Source organism: Sinohyriopsis cumingii, chromosome 13 (assembly GCF_028554795.1).
Source record: "Sinohyriopsis cumingii isolate HCF-2022 chromosome 13, ASM2855479v2, whole genome shotgun sequence".
NCBI classification, from domain to species: Eukaryota; Metazoa; Mollusca; class Bivalvia; order Unionida; family Unionidae; genus Sinohyriopsis; species Sinohyriopsis cumingii.
The window spans coordinates 28,022,046-28,042,253 of record NC_142973.1 but is presented as its reverse complement, the minus strand read 5'-3'; the positions used below and the strand labels follow the sequence as shown (position 1 = coordinate 28,042,253).

General features: G+C 33.3%; 1 protein-coding gene across 5 annotated transcripts in view; it reads right to left on the bottom strand.

The window, feature by feature from the left end:
* The window catches only part of LOC149785103 (one cut domain family member 2-like), a 95,441-nt gene that overhangs the window by 74,076 nt on the left and 1,157 nt on the right, over window positions 1-20,208 (bottom strand). For 3 of the 5 annotated variants that reach the window (XM_089978868.1, XM_089978864.1, XM_089978866.1), the window contains exon 1: window positions 20,103-20,208. This exon is cut by the window's right edge and continues 1,157 nt beyond it. In XM_089978868.1, coding sequence (XP_089834994.1) covers window positions 20,103-20,208 — 106 coding nt within the window. The remainder of the gene's footprint in view (window positions 1-20,102) is intronic. The other 2 variants (XM_089978865.1, XM_089978867.1) reach the window with 1 other exon arrangement.

Genomic DNA, 20,208 nt, shown 5'->3' with positions numbered 1-20,208 from the left:
TTCCTAGTATTAACCAAAAATAAGAATATTGTATTTTCCTAAAATAAACAATTTACCCATTTCTACTTGACATCTGTTGCTCTCATTTCTCCATCGTAAATCTATAAAGTGGTGTAATAAAAGTATATTACTGCAGTTCACATTTATCTACTTTAGTAATGGGACAAGCTATTTTTCCAGATTCTATCTCTCCCTCTCTCAAGCTTGCTCACTCATTTTCCTCCAATGATTACCTACAATGTTGTGTCTAAATCCTTTCGGCATCATATATAAGAATTTGTGACAACTTGATTGGCTGTAATATACTTCGGAAAAATAATTAAAGTAAATAGCTGGATCTATTCAGAATGTTCTTGGTCATATTTCCCGGTTTGACACAATATACCCAAAAGACCACAATTTTCTGTCTTTATTTTAAAATTATTTTTAAATGACAGGAATACAGGGACCCTTTTAATGTCTTTGACCACAAATCATGAAAGCATGCTGCTGAATACACCTCCACATTTGTGTCTTGTCAACAAATCAAGCTTTAGGTAAGGGCGGTAAGGGAGGTAATGCAGGTGGCAATTTTGTAGAATTAACATTTTTATCAATTTCAACAACGAATTTTGGGAATTTAGGATCGGCAAATTTGACCAACAAAAAACTGAATGTTAATCTACATACAACAGTCTCAAGATAATAATAAATGAACAGTCTGAAAATATTTTCCATTAACTGACTTTAAATGTATGCAAAATACAATGTAACTAATGATTAAAATCAGCTCAGGTTTAATTTCAATTATACATCAACAAATGTAAATAATATTACACAAGATTAGATGATACACACATTTAAGATTCATATTAACATAAAAATAACCATATATTGGAGAAAAAAGGATGCATTCATTAGAGAAGAGTATGTAGACAGCACTGATATAACTGATATAATCAGAAAGCAATGCCTTTCCAGTCAATAAAGCTTGCATGGAAAGTAAAGTGTGCAATGGACAATGTATAAAGAATTCATGTTGTACTCTAAGATTAGTATAGAGGCTTCTAATGTTCATGGTGTCATCAATAGTATGGTATTTGATATTTGGACTATTTGCACATTATATGCCCAAAGAGTTCAAGAAAATCTCTGCAAGTATGTAGTGGACACATGATGTGAAACCGGTGTAAGAATTATGATAAATGTGCCAGCTTTCAAAGGTATTATCAAAATGTACATGACTTAAAATGAGTCATCATTGTACAAGGAAAATAGATTTGCATGTGTAAGAACGTGTACACCAACTTTCATGACATGATAAGAAAAAACTGAAAATTTCAAACTTGAATCTCAAAATGCACACCTCTGGATTACCAAAACTCCAATCTGCATGCAGTTCCATATTTCACTTATAAACTCTTGACTACCTCAAGTTCTATTACCATATACTATCAATCTGATTAAAATGCAGCTCTGACAAAATGGAGTTCAAACAGGTACAAAGAAAAGTCAATGTTCTGGTGACCACTGAACTCCCTGCCCACTTAATTTTAGTAACCAATCAGGAAAAGCCAACATTTGATGTAAGAGACAGTTCTAGTTTAGAAACAAACTGTTCCAAATGTTTTTTCCTTTCAGCGGTATGAAAACTGCAATCTGACAGGTGAGTAAAAAAATGGTCAGCGGAACATGACCTCAAGACACTGCCCATCAGATCTACTTATTGACCAGTAACTCTTGATTTTAATCAGATTACCCTTGACTTTCTTCAGATGGAATAATTCTTTCTGTATAAATTGTTTTCCCTTTTCCTTTTCCCCAAAGCTCTCTAAAAACCTAATTTCTTTTAATTAGTATAAATACATGCTCCATGCAACCACTGTTTCTGTCATACAATTTTTTCTCAGATACAGAATTTATGATATACATGAATATACAAGCAACTTCTTACATTTTGGTGCAAGTGCATGCACTATTTTGGGAAATGCAATTTTCAGATCCAAAATGTATCATGCATATATAAGAAAAATGTTTTTGTTAAGACATGATACATTACATTTTATAAATTTCTTTAACATTTCAATTATAAACAAAACTTATTCCGATTTAGTGTAACCTTTTGTTTCCTTCCAATGACAAAATTACATGCATCTTTCTCAAAATAAATAAGATAACTTTCATTCCGGAAGCAAGGGCTTGTTCTACCAGTATTCAGGAAGGAGGTGGATTCCCCACTTCAAATTGAATAATGTGTAATTTAATAAACTTAAGTGAGATACAAGAAACTAAACATGGTAGGACTTGGGGAAAATCACATGCAATTAATGCATTTGTTTGATATTTTGGCTCAGTGCAACAGAAATTAGTATGAATCCCAAAACAGTGTGTCCTAGAACAGAACATGAGGAACTTGTCAATTATTTACCGTCTATACTCATTTATAAGTTGACAACTTCCAACAACAAAGATCCCAATCTGCTGTAGCATAATATGCCTGCAGATCAGGGTCCAAGTTGTTTGTTGTGATGATTACTCCTATCAAACAGCACAGACCCAAATCTGCTGACACATTATGTGAGCAGGTCTGGGTCTGTGCCATTTGCAGTTCGACTCTACTTATAAGGGAGTACATACAATATGATGCAAATTTATATCTGAATGCCGGATATACTGGGGAAAACTTTGTTAATTTAATTCATGACAACTGCTTACATTTTCGTGGATATCATTGTCACATAATATTAACAAAACTCTGATGGAAGGACCAGGAAAGCAGGTAAGAGAAATATAAAATTTTGCAAATTTTCCCCAATCCTCCCCCTGAAATTGTAATCACACTATAATTATTACAAAATTTACACCTCATTTTATGATATAAATAATTTAGTCTTGAATTTCACATATAGAAACAATTTTGCAAGTGTATGCTTTGAATTACTGCCCATGTCTTGAGTAAAACAATACAATAAACCAAGGGGGGTGGGGATGGCTTCAACATCTACCTTTGTCTAGTATGACCAAGTCTGGACAAGCGGAAACATGGATAAAAACCTTATCAAATTCGGTCTGGTCACAGAGTAGCAATTGTTACTACTGGTATGCCTAAACAAAGCTGGGTTGTGCCAGTAACCCAAATTTCAAATCTTATTGGCCAGGTTATGTATATAGTGAATTATTACTGTTGATGGTTGTGCATAATATTACATATTTTGGGGACTTATTTTGGGGGATTGAGAAGGGTCATACTGTTTGCAAAGAAAGATAAATGTTTCCTTAGTCTTTAATTTTGTGGTACACTGTATGTAGAAACCACATAACCAACAAAAATATTTACTCTACAATTAACTGTGATTTTAAAGTAATTTGTAATAAAATTGTTTATCATGTATCTACCTTTAATAAGACAAGGGATACAAGGGATACTTCATCTATTGACTAAAGATTTACTTAGAACACCATATTTTATCCAGACTGCATGATGCATTAACAGTCCAAAATTTACTGCCCCCTCCATTGAGCGAGGGAATGAACAACACAGGACAGCAAAATTTCTAACATTCATTAATATTAACAAAGCTCAATCTAATCATGTAAGATTTCCAGATCAAGTGATATTTTGCAATTATGCAATGCGGTGCTTTTATTGATTATCTAGTTACTAATTAAAAAGTATTTTATCAAGTGCACATGGTAAGGTTGTTCAGTGGTGGAGATACAGCTTTTGGAAATCAGGTAATGTACTATTACATGCAGATCTAATGCATACAATGTAGCGCCACTGCCAATAACACACTATCACTGTTGCTGTGCCAATAATGAAGATAAACAATTTTATAAGAAAGTAATATAGGTGTTACTTTTATTCATTAAAGTTATTTATTGCACATGTTTACTGAAACATATTAAAAGGGGTCTATTCACAGATACTGTTTTCATATAAATACTGACCATGCCCCCCCCCATTAAACTAAAATCACCCCCTCCCAATTATAAAAATATCAATGGGGGAAGAGGGAAGGGTTGAGAATTTCTCCACTGCGACTGTTGACTCTACTAAAAAGTATTTCTGACTGCAGAATAGGAATGCTTTGTTGCAGGTACTTTCAAATTATGTAAGTTTATCTGTAATGGGGTAAATCAATTTCCATGAAAACTATTTCTACCGATGCATAATTAATCAGATTCCTTTAATACGCTGTTTCAATATAAATGTACATGAAATTGTGTGGCAACTGATTTTTTTCCATTACAGTAATCCTCACTACCACTAATGATTTTGGGAACATATAAATCATTCTTTTCAACAAAACATTGGTTATAACTAAGGATTCTCTTTATGTATACATGCTCTCCACGATCCAACTGGAGTGTTCATCATGACAAGGAGTTCTTAATAGCAAGTCATAATAGTTAGAGTTTACCATGTTCTTCTCGGTGTCATTTGTTAATCAGGCTTCTACAATTATCTGTACAAAAATGGTAGGAAGAAAGTTCTTTCACTGTATGCAGGATTAATAACATCGGAACAGGATTTTTCTTATCAGCCTGCAGACCAGCAAAATAGGATGTGTGTTTAAACCTTTTAATCTGGCTGCTTATTCTTTTTTAAAAGTGTAATTGAAATAGTAATGAAAACTGGCCCCTTTTTTAAAAAAACGGGATTTTACCCTTTTTTTTGCTTTATCTTTGTTTTGTGTAGTCATGATTGTGCTGTTGTCCTTAAACCCTACATATAAAACATATCTCGTTATTTATTAAGGATCATGTTTATTGCTAAAATTTGGCTGTCTTTTCAAGGAATTACCCACCACTGGGAGAAGACGGGGAAAACCCTGCCAGACTGTACTATACTAGCATTCAAATGCCTTGTCTCAACCGTATACAGTAGATAATTTTTGTGTAGGTATATCATGAGTATGGAATGCAATGTAGTACAGGCAAGCATGCACAGGTATGATCAACCTATTCCTTGCAATCAAGATGCAGTAGCAGCTTAAATGGTACCAATGTTATTGTAATTAAGATAACGAGGTGTTAGTAGTGGGTTGTTGCTGCTGTTTCTGTTTATGGTCAGTAGTTAACAACCCATGCCCAATAATTGTAATGAATACCTGGCCATTTTGACCTGCCTAACTTGCCATGGTTACCAGGCTACTGAAACGAAAACATGAAAAATTAACAAAAAGAAAGAGAAAAGATAATAAAAATGCATGTGTCATCATCACCACCACCACCACCAAAAAATAATGAAGAATAAAGATTATGAAAAATGAAGAATACAGAAATGTGTACAAGACATGTTCAGAGATTCCAGCTGAGATAAATCTGTGACAACACAACTCTTTAGTCAATCACAGATGATCTGTAAATATATATTTGTGATGGTATATTTGTCAATTATGTGGACTGGTAATCACTGTGCTTTGTCCAATTATGAATATTTGGTCTATGGAAATGATATGTTACTCTAAAATCCATTCCCCATTTGAAAAATTGTGTCACCAATAAGAGACTCTAACAAAAGACTTTTATAAAATTCATTCAAAAGAGAAAACGGTATGTCAACAAAATCTAAGCAACTGACAGTGCAACGTATTTCATGTTGTTGTCCATAAAATATAAAATACATTGTAGTAATTCAACATAGGTACGATTCTTATAACACGATTCAAAGTATACATGGACAGAAAAGTTCACTTCAAGGGTTCATATATTTAAGTGGCATTTAAATGCAGTATGATGAAACAGAATTCACAAGCTAAACATAATAGCAAGAAAACTTCATTAAAAAAATGGACCTAAAAATTAAGTTACATTAATCAAGTTTGATCCCAGCCTACTAATTTTGATATGCCCTGCTAACTGGTTGAATCTGGATACAATATTTTCACCAATATGTCTAAAAATGGTACTATCAGCTACATTTTTTTATGTTCACTTGAAATCAATTTAAAATATACCAGAGTGCAAGTTAAAAACTGCAATCTGTTAACTTAAAAAAGGAAACTATTTTGTATATGAAGGCAAAAAATTTAAACTTGTAAACTCAATACTGATGCAAAAAAATGCTTGTATTACACCTGTACAAGTCTTTACAAAAGCTACAGCAGATTTTCACCTATGAGAATACTTCAAAAAGCATACATTCATTATTAATCCCATATCTTCCTTATTTGAAGCATTCAACTTCCTTTACGAGTTTTTCACATTTGTGAAAGTTTTGTTTGCCCAAATAAAAAATCACCTACTGATAAATTAGTTTTAGTCACGTTATGTTTTTCAGAAAGAAATGTGTACAAAATTAGTATTTTGTTTGAGGTGAGAAATGTTTCCAACTTCTTTTTTATGAAGCAGTTTGAATTACAAGATAGTGGCAGCACATTTTATCAAGTGGGTGGCTATCAATAACCATGGAAGATTAGCAGACAATAAGTACATTCCAGTTCTTATGGCCACTAGATTTTATTAATCTCAAGCCCTGAAGTGAGCACATTTTTTGTGATAGCCACAACATACCATACATACTCAATTATAAGAGGAGTTCAACTGCAAATTGCATAGACCCAGATCTGCCATCACATTATGTGCAGTTTGTTGGGAGTAATCAGTAGAACAAACAACACAGACACTGATCTGCAGGCACATTTTGTTCTGGCAGATCTTTATCAAAGTTGCATTGTAGTTGAACTCAGCTTGTAAGCAAGCATACAAGGTAGAATTCAAAGACTCCCTTATCAAACAATAGGGTAAAAGCTGGTGTTTTATTACAACAAAGTCATGCTTATAAAAGCTGAATACAAACAGATCTGAAGATCAACAATAAATACAGAACATGTTCACCATGTTCTTGGTTCACTTTATCTCATGAGATCATGGAGACAATGAAACTATGTGCCCCCTCGAGGGGCAAGAGCAGATGGCAAGCTGACCAATGAGTTTTACACACACACACACACATATACATAAACCAGCTGTCAAGCCACCCAAACTCCATGAACTACTCCTAACAATTCTAATCAACATTTTGATCTAAGGTACTCCCATCCACATTTTAACACCTCTGAATAATCATCTGGTATTATAATAAATTAGCCTTAAAATTGGGAAAGTGAAATGCTTTCCCCAATCTCTCTTATCTGTCTCCTGTGTTTACAGGCAAGCTTAATTTGTGTAAGGACAATGGAGTTGGTACAAGTCAGGCCTGTGCCTGGCACACGCCCATTGTCCAATTTTAAATGACCACTGCAATGGACAAAGATAGCTGTGGTAACTGAACCCAACAGCAGTCAGTCTGTAACTGCCTAAGGAAACTTAACTGTTCACAGAGTGGACAATGGAATAATCTGCTGACCAGTTGATGCAATGTTATAACATTAACTGCTAAATATCCTTGCAGAGACAGATGGAAGGATAAAAGTGATATTGGCCAGTGGCTCAACTCACCAATTCCTCATTCAGTTATACAACCAAATTATTCCAAGATTAGGTTTATAAATGTAGGATATTATTGGATCCCATACCGAACCCCACCCCCAAATGTGTTCAGATTTAAATATTGTATATAGCATATCCTATTTTCCATATATTTAAGTTTACAAGTTTATTGCCATGTACAGGAGAATTTTGAAAATGAATTTTGAGGGAAACTTATATCACAGATTTCTACTTGGTGTTGATAATGCACACACAAAATATGTAATTATTCTAATGGAAAATTACTAAACTTAGCAAAACACCTCATTTTGGTACAGGCAATAAGTATATGGTTTTAATGAAATCAATACTTTTCTACCTGAAAACAACAAAACTGATCCTATCATAGACAAGTACCAATTGCATTGTTCCCACTCCTTTTCACCATCCCATAAAGTCAACAAAACAAGATGGCACGGCAAATATAATTCTAAGCCTGAAAACATGGCCTGCTTCAGTAACATAGTAAATCTTTTGTGCTGGTTATGAATATTTGATAATAAAAGAATTCATGTGAACTTGGTACAATATGCAACACGTGCTGGCCTAGGCATTTATCCAGCAAGGTGTGTCAACATGAAATAGCAAGGTGAGGAAATTAATCTCTCTCTCAGTATCAGGATCTTTGTGCCAGGTATTCAAGATGATGACATGGCAAGCAGGAAGGTGAGTGAGTCATGATGCAAAAAGTAAGATTGAAGCAGCAAAAAGGTAATTATCTTTCAGTTCTGAATGATCAGGGTCTGATAAATCTTGAGCCTATAGCCCCAAGAGGCTACCTGAAAACTTAAACTCGGCAACAATATAGTAAAAGTGAGCTACTTTTACTATAATTTGTAAAATTTTGTTCAAAATATAATTTGCTTTCTGAGAAGCTACATTTCTAAATAAAGTATTTGTATCATACAAGAAGAAATCAAATAAATTAACCTAACCTTAAATAACAAAAAAAAAAGTCCAAAGACAAAACTTGTTTTGGACAGGATTTAATTGAAGGATCCAGACCTACTGATGGACAAATCTATCAACTATTGCAGTGAAAGGCACTAATAAGGCACTAATGTTTTAACCAAGTATTTGCTAGAACAAATTTTTATATACAAAAAACTAGATCAACAAAAGAACATTACGACTTATCTAAACTGACATGTATACAGAAACCTGGTGTTCATTTTTTAATAACTAAATAAATTAACAGTAACCAACATTTAAATGCTAATGGTTCTAAATTCACATTTCTCGGAAATCCCCTTGTAACAAGCAATCTTTGTCAACGTCACATTTTATTGGTTTGTGCCACTTTTTCCCATACATTTGGGTCGCCTAATCAATGTCTCGTATTGATAGCCCCTTAAATAGCACACATAGCATTGAACTCCTTTCTATGATGATCAATAAAGCAATAGTTGGTCATCACTTTATGCATACCAAGTCTGGGGTAAAAAAATGGCTAAAACAGAACACAGAATGAGAGAAGAAATTCAAAAAAGATGAACAGAGACAGGGCTCATGTTAAGATTTTATTGAATTGGACACTGTACTCATAGATTTTATAATTAAATGCATTTTTAGAAGCATCAAATAGGTGCCTCTGTAAGCACTATATACCACTAGTTGTTTACAAGGCACAGATCTGGTCACAGATGCCCAGGATGTATGACAATGAAAAAATGACTTGGATAACAATCCTTGACAAAGGAAAATTGATTAATGAATTTAAATGTGGTTTTTTTTTAAGAACATTTCAATCATTATTGAGTAAATATATGATCATGACAGAATGAGATGTACTGATCTACCCAATCAAATGCAGTTCAGTGTAGGCTTATTCAGCATTAAAAAAAAAACACACTGAAGGCATCTAGCAAGGTGCTGAAAAGTAAAGTTGTCAGTGATGTGTTATTAAGGCATTACTCTGTTGATACAGTAGTATATTTTGGTGGTGATCTTTGAAGTTGGCAATATCTTGGTATATAATCACCCACATTTGTATTTCTTTGTGTCAGAGCTGCCAAACCAGAGGTTGAGTTCACAACTTGGCATCCCAATTTTTAAAATTACGTTTCTGGTATTTGTATGTCCAAACTTTCTTTTAACCTTGCTCATCCCAATTTTTAAAAAAAATTCTTCATTTTTATTTTGAAACTTTCTTTTATCACTCCAATCCTAGAATGGGCAATAGATAGTGGCATAATAATGATTGCAGAAGAAAAAAAAACCCACGTTACATTCTAAGTGGAATGTACCAATGAATAAAAAGAAGCTTCACATTATACCAAGTAAATAAATTCCTGCAATTCAAATAAAAAAAATTCAAGAAAACAGTTCAAAACAAGCTAATGAAAATGTAAATACAGAACAAACTTATCAAAATATACATGTAAACAAAAATTCATCTAAAATTTTATTATCATATAATAACAAAATTCTTTCATAGAATCGTCTTAAGTTTCTTCCACAACTGTAATACTTTACAGTCCTTCAATTTAAGGGGGTGGGGTGGATTTCAAATTTTTATTTGCCGCTTTTTAATAATGTTACAAGCTGTATCAGATGTCTCCCCCCACCCCATGGGATATCTGCATCAAGATTTTGCTTGCTCATGTAAAAATGAAATTGATGAAGGCAAAATAAATGGGAATTATGAATGCCTGCTTTTATTACCCAAGTAAAAATAACAGTATTCTCCAGAATAAATTGTTCACAAACACCATGTTCATATTGTGTCATGGAAGACCTCTGAAAAAGATTTTGTTATCAACAGATTGAAACTAATAGTCTTGGGTTACTGAACAGAAGTCACCTTCCACTGGTAATTACAAAAATTACCCAATACACAAAAAGTGCGCCCAAATGTCATAATTCACAGACAATTCTCAAAATAAACAAGTTATTTGACCTAAATTAAGCAAGCCCAGCCCTATTCAATTTCTACCTTATCAAAATTGCCATCTTCTCCTTTTCTACTTCAAAAGCAGCCTAAAAGTAATAATGAGAAAAACCATCCTGTGCAAAACAACATTGGCCCAGGCCATTCCTAGATAGCAATCTTCATTTCCTTGTTGGAAATTTTGTTTTCTTCTATTAAAGCCCTTCTTAGCTCTAAATCACATGCAACTGACACATCTAGATGATGGGGGAAACAGCATGTCAATTTATCTGCCACAGTTCTGATAATGTTCTGCAAGGGGATATGTCTGTATTTGCCCACAAGATCAAGCACACAAGGGTTCAATAAAGGATTCAGGGACATACAATTATTGGCTTCCATACACATGTATTTTCTAATGGGGCCAGTGCTGATTTTTCAATGAATAATATTTTTTATTTTACCTTAATAAAAAAAAATCCCAATATACATATATAACCTTTCCACTATATCATCCTGAATCAACCAACGTAGGCTGCCAGATCGTGTCTTTGGGCAAGGCACTCTATTCCAACAGCCTTGGTTTGTATTGCTCTACCATAAAACAGCAAACTAAAATCCAAGAATGTGTCTCTTCAGAGCTGCAGATAAGTAGTGTATTGATCCATTTAACATAAACAAATCGACTAAAAATGCATCAAGACGTTTCTAAATGCATTCAAATTATGCAAAACAAATTATATTGAAGAATTTAGTCCAAAGTTGTCAATGTGGTGCTCCTACCACAAGAACAGTCCATGTCTTAATAAGGCACATTTAATTTAAAAAAACTAAGCTACTGGAACATGTTTGGCTGTACCGTACAGGTTTGAACTGGCAGTACTTGATCACTGGAAGTCACTCAAGCTGAGCAATATCATCAAAATGTACCTTGAATTGATCTTGGTCAAAAGCTATTTAATACATTGCAAATGTTACATGTTCACGACTAAGATACATTTGTATTCCGAGCTGTTCAAAAATACACCTAGTTTTTACAAAAACAAATACCAAAACAGGCAGTAAAATACCCAATCAATTGGATTCTCATACAGAACTATGTCTCTGTATATTTTCCATACACATAAAACCAGAAACATGATTGTTTTTTAATCATCAGATATTTAAATTATGCAATCTGAAACAATTAAAGTGATTTTTTTTAAAATTTAAAACACTGGTTTACATGAGGTTATCACTATCACAATTTTTTTTATTGTTAAACCACCCATCTTAAAAACATGGCAAGAAATAAACCATTTTTCAAGCATTTCTGCTGCTGCCCTCACACACACAAAAAATATGGAAATGCAGGGTCTAAATGACTGGTTATCAGGGTTAGTCACCCTTCCCTGCTTGTGTCTGATAAGGCATAATCTCATCTCTTCAACAAAGCCACCTCCATGTGGTTGTCATGGCAATAATTACCTGTCTTAATGCAGGGCAATCAAGCACAATAACTGGCTAAACTGAAAGTTGTTCATTTATGCCTTAATCTGTTGGGGCTATTTCTGTCACTAACAGTTTTCCTGTTTTGCAATTTTATGGCAAATACAACTGCAAGCAGGACATCAAAATACAGTTAAAGGGTCACAAAATAAGAGTTAAAGACGGAGTTTTCTTAAATATATATTTCACATGTAGATTTGTCTCTGTTTTCATTTTATTCCACTGGAATTTTTCATTTGAACATTTCTTAACCTCTTTGAACCTAAAGCTATATACAAAATTGGACCAAAAAACCTAAAACAAAACACAAAACAGTACATCTAAACATAAACTCATTACAACTCTAAGAACTGGTTAATAAGATTTTGCATTCAATATTTACAACTACTATTCTCTGTGAAAAAAACAATGGCATAAAGAAACACGACAAAGGTAAGAATTAATGATATTAGCGGTTTAGCAACATTCATGTGCAAGAAAAGATTCTTTGGATATGTTTTTTTTCTCTATACCTTATTTATGTACATGTATGATAAAGATGAAATGGCAATGGACAAGTGAAATTCACACTTATTTACCTGATATGAAATCTGAAAGGGATCATCATCAGTTCCATTATCTTGACAAACTGGGAACAAGTAATAAGTAAGCAACAAAGACATGTCCCAAATTTAGATTCTGAATGTCCAACAGAACTAAATCTCCTTAAATCGACAATTCCTTTGCCGCTTAGATACAAGTTTCCCCCTACAAACAAATCTTACTGACAGGGCCATATGGTCATATTTGTAAAGTAAGAGGATTATGAACGTAGCAATGTTTGGATACAATACAGGCAAATGCAGGTAAAAGCTGTCATGACATACTGAGACAAAGTTCCAGCCCTTATTTTCTGATCAGGATAAAGAAGAGATATCTTCTAATCAAATGAAAGAAAACAAAACCACAGCTGTTTAATATAACTACTCAAACAAAAAGGCTTATTTTCTTTACAGATGGAGCAATAAATTTTATAAACATATGCATTAAGAGTTTAAAAATAAAGACAGAAAAGAATAAACCTAGCCAAATGACCCCCCCCAAAGATTGTACTGTAACATTAACTTCATTCAAGTGGCATCTTATTTTTGCAGGAGCTCTTAACTTCCTGAGTGTTATAAAGTTTAATAAATACAATACAATCCAGTATCAAAACATACTTTTGAAATTTGTCTTAATCTGACACTTCACCTTTCATCACAAAGAAATTATAATTACCATTTCTGTAAATTTAAATCCGACAAGTTACCAATGTATAGTATACTGTATGTGTGATTGTCTTTATTTCTTGATAATAATCCTCAACCTCTTACATTAGAATAAAAAAATATAAATTAACTCTTATTAGAACATAAAAACACTCGAATATTCATATAATAATACTTTTGGCAAATATCTGAATTGTATCATTTATAAGCATGTCTACTTTTACTGTGACACGAGGTAGTTCCGTGTGATATGCAGTATCATTCAGCTACCATACTATGTATAGTTTACCACTATATTCCTGCAATCCAACAGCAAACCATGCAGCACTGTATGGAACATTTTAAGGAGCATTTCCAGGACAGCAAAAAAGACGCTGCAATCTATGTGATAAATGCTACTGACACATTACCACTAGTGCTAACAATGTCTTGTGAGGAAATCAAAATTTGGTTCATTGTTTAAAATTTTGTAATGTTCAAGCTCTTCAGCAACTTCTTTTAACAAAGAATTTAACATTATGGTTTTGATTCCCTTTTTAAATATTATTTTCCAAAACGATGGTAAAAAAAAATAACGCTATGTGGAAGTTTTAAAATGTTTGCTTGGTTTGGTCAAATAGTACTACATAAGTTGAATCTTCTTAATGTTTGTTATTTTCAAACATTCTGTAAAGAACTGCCAAGAAAATATTTTCTGTAATGGACATGAACATTTTTGGATTGGTTGGCAGGATGAATTTATAAAAAAAAGAAAAAGAATGATTGTAGGAATTTGTAATCCTCACTTAGTTGAGATTGTCCAGCTGAACAAATCCTGAAGAGATCGATGTCAAAATATACAGAAATAGCATTCATTCAAACACGTCAGAAAAAAATAAAACTGGAGTTGGCAGGATTTTAAAACAGCTCATCAGGTTACAGTAAATAGAGATTGTATATTTGGCTGAAAACTTGTTGCTGGTAATTTAATATAGCAACTTACATGAAGATACCTATCAAATCATCATAAAGAATATACCATATTGGGAGTGCATACATGTATGCGTGTCTTAAACTCATTGTGCTGCAACTCCTCCAAGACCGAAACTGCCCAACATACAGAAATATTGCAGCTTGCAGGTCCTAAAGCAAAATTAATTGGAAAAAAGAGGACACAATTATTGTGATGTTAATCAGGCAAACTGATGATCTGTAGAAAATTTAAATTTTTAGCCTGAACTGATCTCAAACAATGCAGTTTTAACAAAGACATCTTTATGGCTCCCTGAGTGTCAAGTAATCAGACAAATAATGAGTTAATGTTAAAATATTTGACCATAAAAACAGGCACTCAACCACACAAAATATTTATACTAATGAAGCCAATACAAAATATAGACAATAAACTTATTTAAGCTGTTGTCTTTAGCAGATGTGATTTTCCTGAGAAATGAATCAAATTCTGAGCAAGTGTTCTGAGAAGTCAATCAAAGGTCGGTCCAATTTTTCATATGTGTGGCCATATTTTAAATGGATTTGGTATCCTTTATACAAATTTTTTAAGTGCTTAATGCCAGGATGCTTTATTTCAAATTCCTTGAGCTGTTTTTGAGAAGTCATTTAAAGGTTCTTCTATATTTAGTAAAAAAAGGCTTTTGTTGTTGTAGTCATTGTAAGGTTTAACACCATTTTTCAGCGTAAGATAGGCTATACATGGCTGCCAGTATAATTGGTGGAGGAAGAACACTGGAAAACCCCAAGAAGAACCACCGACCCACAAGAAGCTACTGGCAGGCTTCCTCACGTACCAACGTTAGCCGAGGCTGAGACTTGAACTCACGCAGACAGAGGTGAGATGGCAGTGATCCGTAATGGTGAGCACTTTAGACCACTCAGGGCCCCTGTAAAAAGAGGCTATACTGGCATAAATGAATGCATCTGAAAACCCATAATGGCAGGATGCGGTCAGTCAAATTTAATAACATTCTGTGGAGCAAATATTTTTTTTAAGAAGTCATTTAAAGGTTTTTCTAACAGCTGCCATATCTTATGCCAGATCAGAATCATTTATAAAAATGAAAGACCATTATGCAAGGATTCCTTCGCAGTTTTTTTCAAAATTAGTTCCAGATTGGCAGCATTTAAAGAAAGTCAAAAGCCCACCACATTTTCTGCAAAGTCTAGTTGAAATTCGTAGTTTTTAAGAAGCTGAACTAAGTAATGTTGATGCATGATGACTGACAGGCCATACTATCAGACCACTTAGCCCATTAGCTAGGAAAGTACAATAATGTAAATGGACAAGTGTAGTTTGTTGCTATATTTAATCTGACTGGAACATTTAAAACTGTCAATGGAACACAAGTCATGGGCGAAGTGATGACAATTGGTCCATGTGACACGTGTTTGATAGCCAAATCAGTCTGAAAGGATATTTATTGTAGAAATTTCTTGAATGGCATTGACTGAACATGTTTAAAAATTATAAACTGCTCCAAAGTTTCTCCTTTTTGTTGTGTGGCCTTTATCCATATCCAATGGCACATTGGTATCATGTGTCCAGTACCCAAGAATGAGCCAGAATCTTAACATCAAATCCCAGAAGTTGGAAAATGATACTGCCACTTTCATACCCATCTCACCATACTCTCACATGAGGCTGGAACTACTTTTTCCTCAAGGTTTCCCGTTACAACTGAAAAAGTGTAAATATCTATGCCATAGCCTCACTTGACATACAAATAGAAATGAAAAGTATTTTCTTTAAAAAATCTGTTATCAAGTTCCAGCTAGTTAAATCTCACAAAGTCCCCACTGGAGCCTCTCAAAATATCCCATTAAAAATCTTTCAAACACCATCAACCAGGAAGCCGATTTAAACTTTGTAAGTTTAGTGGTATAAAACTAAAACAAATCATTATCACTGCAATTTGGTCCTGATTGCTAGATCTCATCTTGTTGTCAGCAAAAGAAAATCCTGATGAATCAATACATCATGCTCATAATGATCTGGATTTTTGGATGCTAACAACTTAACATGATCTAGCAATCTGGATCACACTACTGTGTTAATCATATTTATATATAAAGAGGGGTACTTTATTTCACAATTGGTCCAATTTTCCCTCATAAGGATCAACGTAGTGTTTTCTCTAACCAATACTGATATTACAAATAAAATTTATTCTATATATAGCTGAATAAAAAGACTCTCCCAATTAGTAAATAATTCACAATGAGCATTTAAAAAGTGAAGTGTCCATTTTTATCATGTGTTTTAATTGTCAGCTTGTTCAAGTAAACCCCTTACATGAGGTTACTGGGAAAAACATTCATCAGAAAACAGCTGTCACCTACCCTACCCTACACATATATGAAACTTGAGTAGATTCATTATTTATGAATAAGCCTGCATAAAAGAACCCAACTACTAAAGAACAATGAGTTGGGGAAACAGATTGCAAACCTATGTAAGGTATCAGAGCTGAAGGTGGAAACAAGATATTAGGAGAAACAGTTTGGGGAAATTCAAACAAATTTTATAGTGTTTTCTCATTCAAAGTGGTCCACAAATCATAATCTAAGGTAATTTTGAGCAATTGTACTTTTTTTTCTGTCCATATGTCACAAAGGATAATATGCCCTGCCAAGATCAAACTGAATATCACACATACCATTAATTTCAGCCTGACAGGTCAATCCAACACAACTAACATCTCCACCAGCACTGCTGTATGAGCAACTGTTACATGATTTGAATGGGATAAATTAACCCATACTCTTAAAGATGGTCATAAAAGACACTTTTAAATGTGGAAATTGTCTGCAATACCAGATGTTTATTATTTTAAAACAAGAGTTCCACTGAACACTGTCTAGCTTTTATCTGAGTTGCGGGCTTGCGAACATAGTTTAACAACAAGTTAGATACCATCAAAAACTATCAGAACAATTATGCCATGCAATTTCCTTCTATTTTCTTCTTTTATTTTTTGGTGGGGGGGCATTTTGGAGAGGTTGCATTTCATAAACAAACAACTTGTCAGAGACTGGTACTGGTGACTCCATTCTAATTATATACTTTATCATGCAAAATAAAAAAATTGCCTAAGGCATGAAAATAAAAAATGCATAAAAGTATACAGGTAAGAGTTTCATAGATCTCCTTGCTGAATCCCTGGTTCACCTGTTCCACCCACCTCCAGCAAAACTTTAGACCAACTGCCATCTTGCAAGTGCAAAAACCAATGCTTCTAAACCCCTTTCTCAATACCATTTCCCCCAGATAAGAGCAAATGATGAAACCTCTTTTCGCACATAACTGCTCCACAGACAATATTAAAATTAAAAAAAATTGAATTTTTGCCCTGTAGAGTAGATATGATAAGAGACCAAAGGATTACACACAAGATATATCTCCTATGAATTTTTAAACAGCATGGGGACAAAAAAAATCATTGGCATCTGCCCTCTCCTTGACAAATTTATATGAAATAGCCAGAACTTTCCAAGTATCTCCAAAACAATGAAACTCACATAAATTCAGTGGTATGGAAGCTGAACAACATGATCTGTCATAATCAGCATCTATTCCATATTCAAATCCCCCAGTGATGTTGCTTTAATTACTCCCATACATTATAAAGACCCCAGGGACTGGTGTGATCCATGCATGCAAAAATGAGGCTTCATTTATCTCTACATCATCCAGCTTACCTTGCTTAGAGGAGAGCTGAATGAATTGATAATACAGATAAATCAAGCTATTAACCCGATAGCAACTACTGTATTCAACACTTCCAAACATTTCATAGAAAAAAGTTTTATTAAAAGATTGGAAGTACATTAACATTTGTATTCATAAGTGATAATAAGTATTTGTACTTTGTCATTTGTCTACTCCATGATAAAAGGTTCATTTTTACATTCCTTTTTAACTACTGCAAAAAAAACTCCACCTTTTTGAGACCTGACTAATAGTAAGTAGGAAAAGGTAATGCTTATGTCCGTTCTTGCTGCAAAACATTTTAAGCACATATGTAATTATGGGGATATAAAGTAACAAGACTCTTATGACTGACCTAGGTGATGTCACAGCACTGCAGTGGATGGCAAAAGATGTAGGAACTATGAATGGCAGTGTGAAAATAAACTTGGTACTTCCAAAGCTAGGCAAATTTGTATCAATCTTTTATCAACTTGTCAAATAAGAATATTTTAACATTATTTCAAAAAATTACCACAAAAAAATGGATAATTGAATATGTTTCGATAAATTTAAGCAACAATACTATTGTCCACACTGATTCCATGTAATCCAGCCACCCAGTTTTGGATTTGAACAAGTCGTGTGACCAAGCATAAAACAGCAAATTTATCACCATTTTATTTACTAAATGCTTAACTTTAGAGAATGTCATTTGCCCAAAGAATGGGCACAGCTTAGCAAAACTAGTCCTAATGAAAACAAATGTGAACCCTTCTGTAATCTTGAGAATATGTGGATTTTGTGTGTGTTTGTTTCAAAGATGAGACATGGTACAAAACAAAGTCGAAGCATTCTGTAGTAAGGAAATCTTGCTGTTTCTTCCAAGCTATTATTTGGCTGCACATTAGATGTTTAACCTTCGCACAAAAAAATTCATTATTACGTGTTATGTACGTGTCTTGATCAGAAATAAGACCAACACATAAAGCTGTAACATTTACTTATATCCATGTACAGAGAAAGTAAAATAAAAATAGTTTCACATGTCAAAAAATGGAACTGATATAGGAAGCCTATCTAGTTAGACTTGTGGAGAAAATACTGGATCATTAATGGAAAAGCCAATTTGTAATTTGTCCTTATAATCTCTTGTTATAGGTTTATTGATGAAATGTCGCTTTACAGGCTTGTGACACAGAAAAATGGATTTATCAATGAAAGTGATGTCACTGTTCAATAAAACAGTTCAATATACTACTACTATAAAATACTACATAAAATTATCAATTTATTGACCTGCTAACCCAATAGGGAAAGTACCTGGCAAATCGTTTTGATGTAAAATAATGTAGTCAATATCACAAACTAGTGAATGAATCAAACAACATTGGTGTATGTATGTATATATATATATATATATATATATATATATATATATATATATATATATATATATATATCACCAAAATACATAAAGTGAAAAAGATCTAATATCTCTGATCACAACACTCTTAATACAGTATAAACTATGTTTGGTAAACAAGGTGGTTTTTAAAGCTGCACTGCTGCATCTACAAATGTGTATGTCTATATGTGAAATGGTTATTTCACTCAAAGATATATGTTACAATAATTATATTGCTGCATTCAAACTGTGAACATCAAAAGCACTCTGCTTCTGTACAAAAGAAAAATATTAAATTTTAAATGTATGCTATTACAATTCACTGTAAAGTGATCACCTGCTAGTAAAATACTATACTGAATGAAAGAAAGACACATAGTGACAAACTGCTAAAGAAAATAAATGAATAAAAGCAGCTATACCCTTAAGAACAATGTTTTTATATTAAAAATTTAGGATTGCTGTTAAACACAACATTTACTTTCTGTGGCCTCTATTGCAGATGCTGGGCCTAACACAGCAAAGCTATTTTTAGCAATGCTAATATGAAACACAAAATTGGGAATAAAATGATTGCTCTGGAATAATGGAGGCATTTAAACATTACTTTCTGAACCAAATTCAGTTTTTTGACATATAATTTCAAATCCTCTAACGAAATGAAAGACACAGATGTATAATTTAAAAATATCTGTTCACTGTGCTATTTTTTTAAATAACATTTCCACTGTAGATAGTCTTGGAAATTCAAGAGTATTTCAAGATGGACACAGTAAAATATAAATATTAAAGACAAAAATAGAACATGTACAAGTAAAACATGTATCACATAAAAAATTATGATACAAGCGGGTCACACTTTAAATGACATTCATGTCAATATAGCTCCATTATTCCAGATGTATAATTTTACACACAATACAAAAGCAACACATAAGAAATGACCTTGACCTTGATTACCTGCCAGCCTCAAGGCAGACATTCTTTGGAACTCTGGCTCTTGTAACCATTTCCACATCCTTCTGAATGTTTCTCGTCCAGATTTCAGCTTACTCCA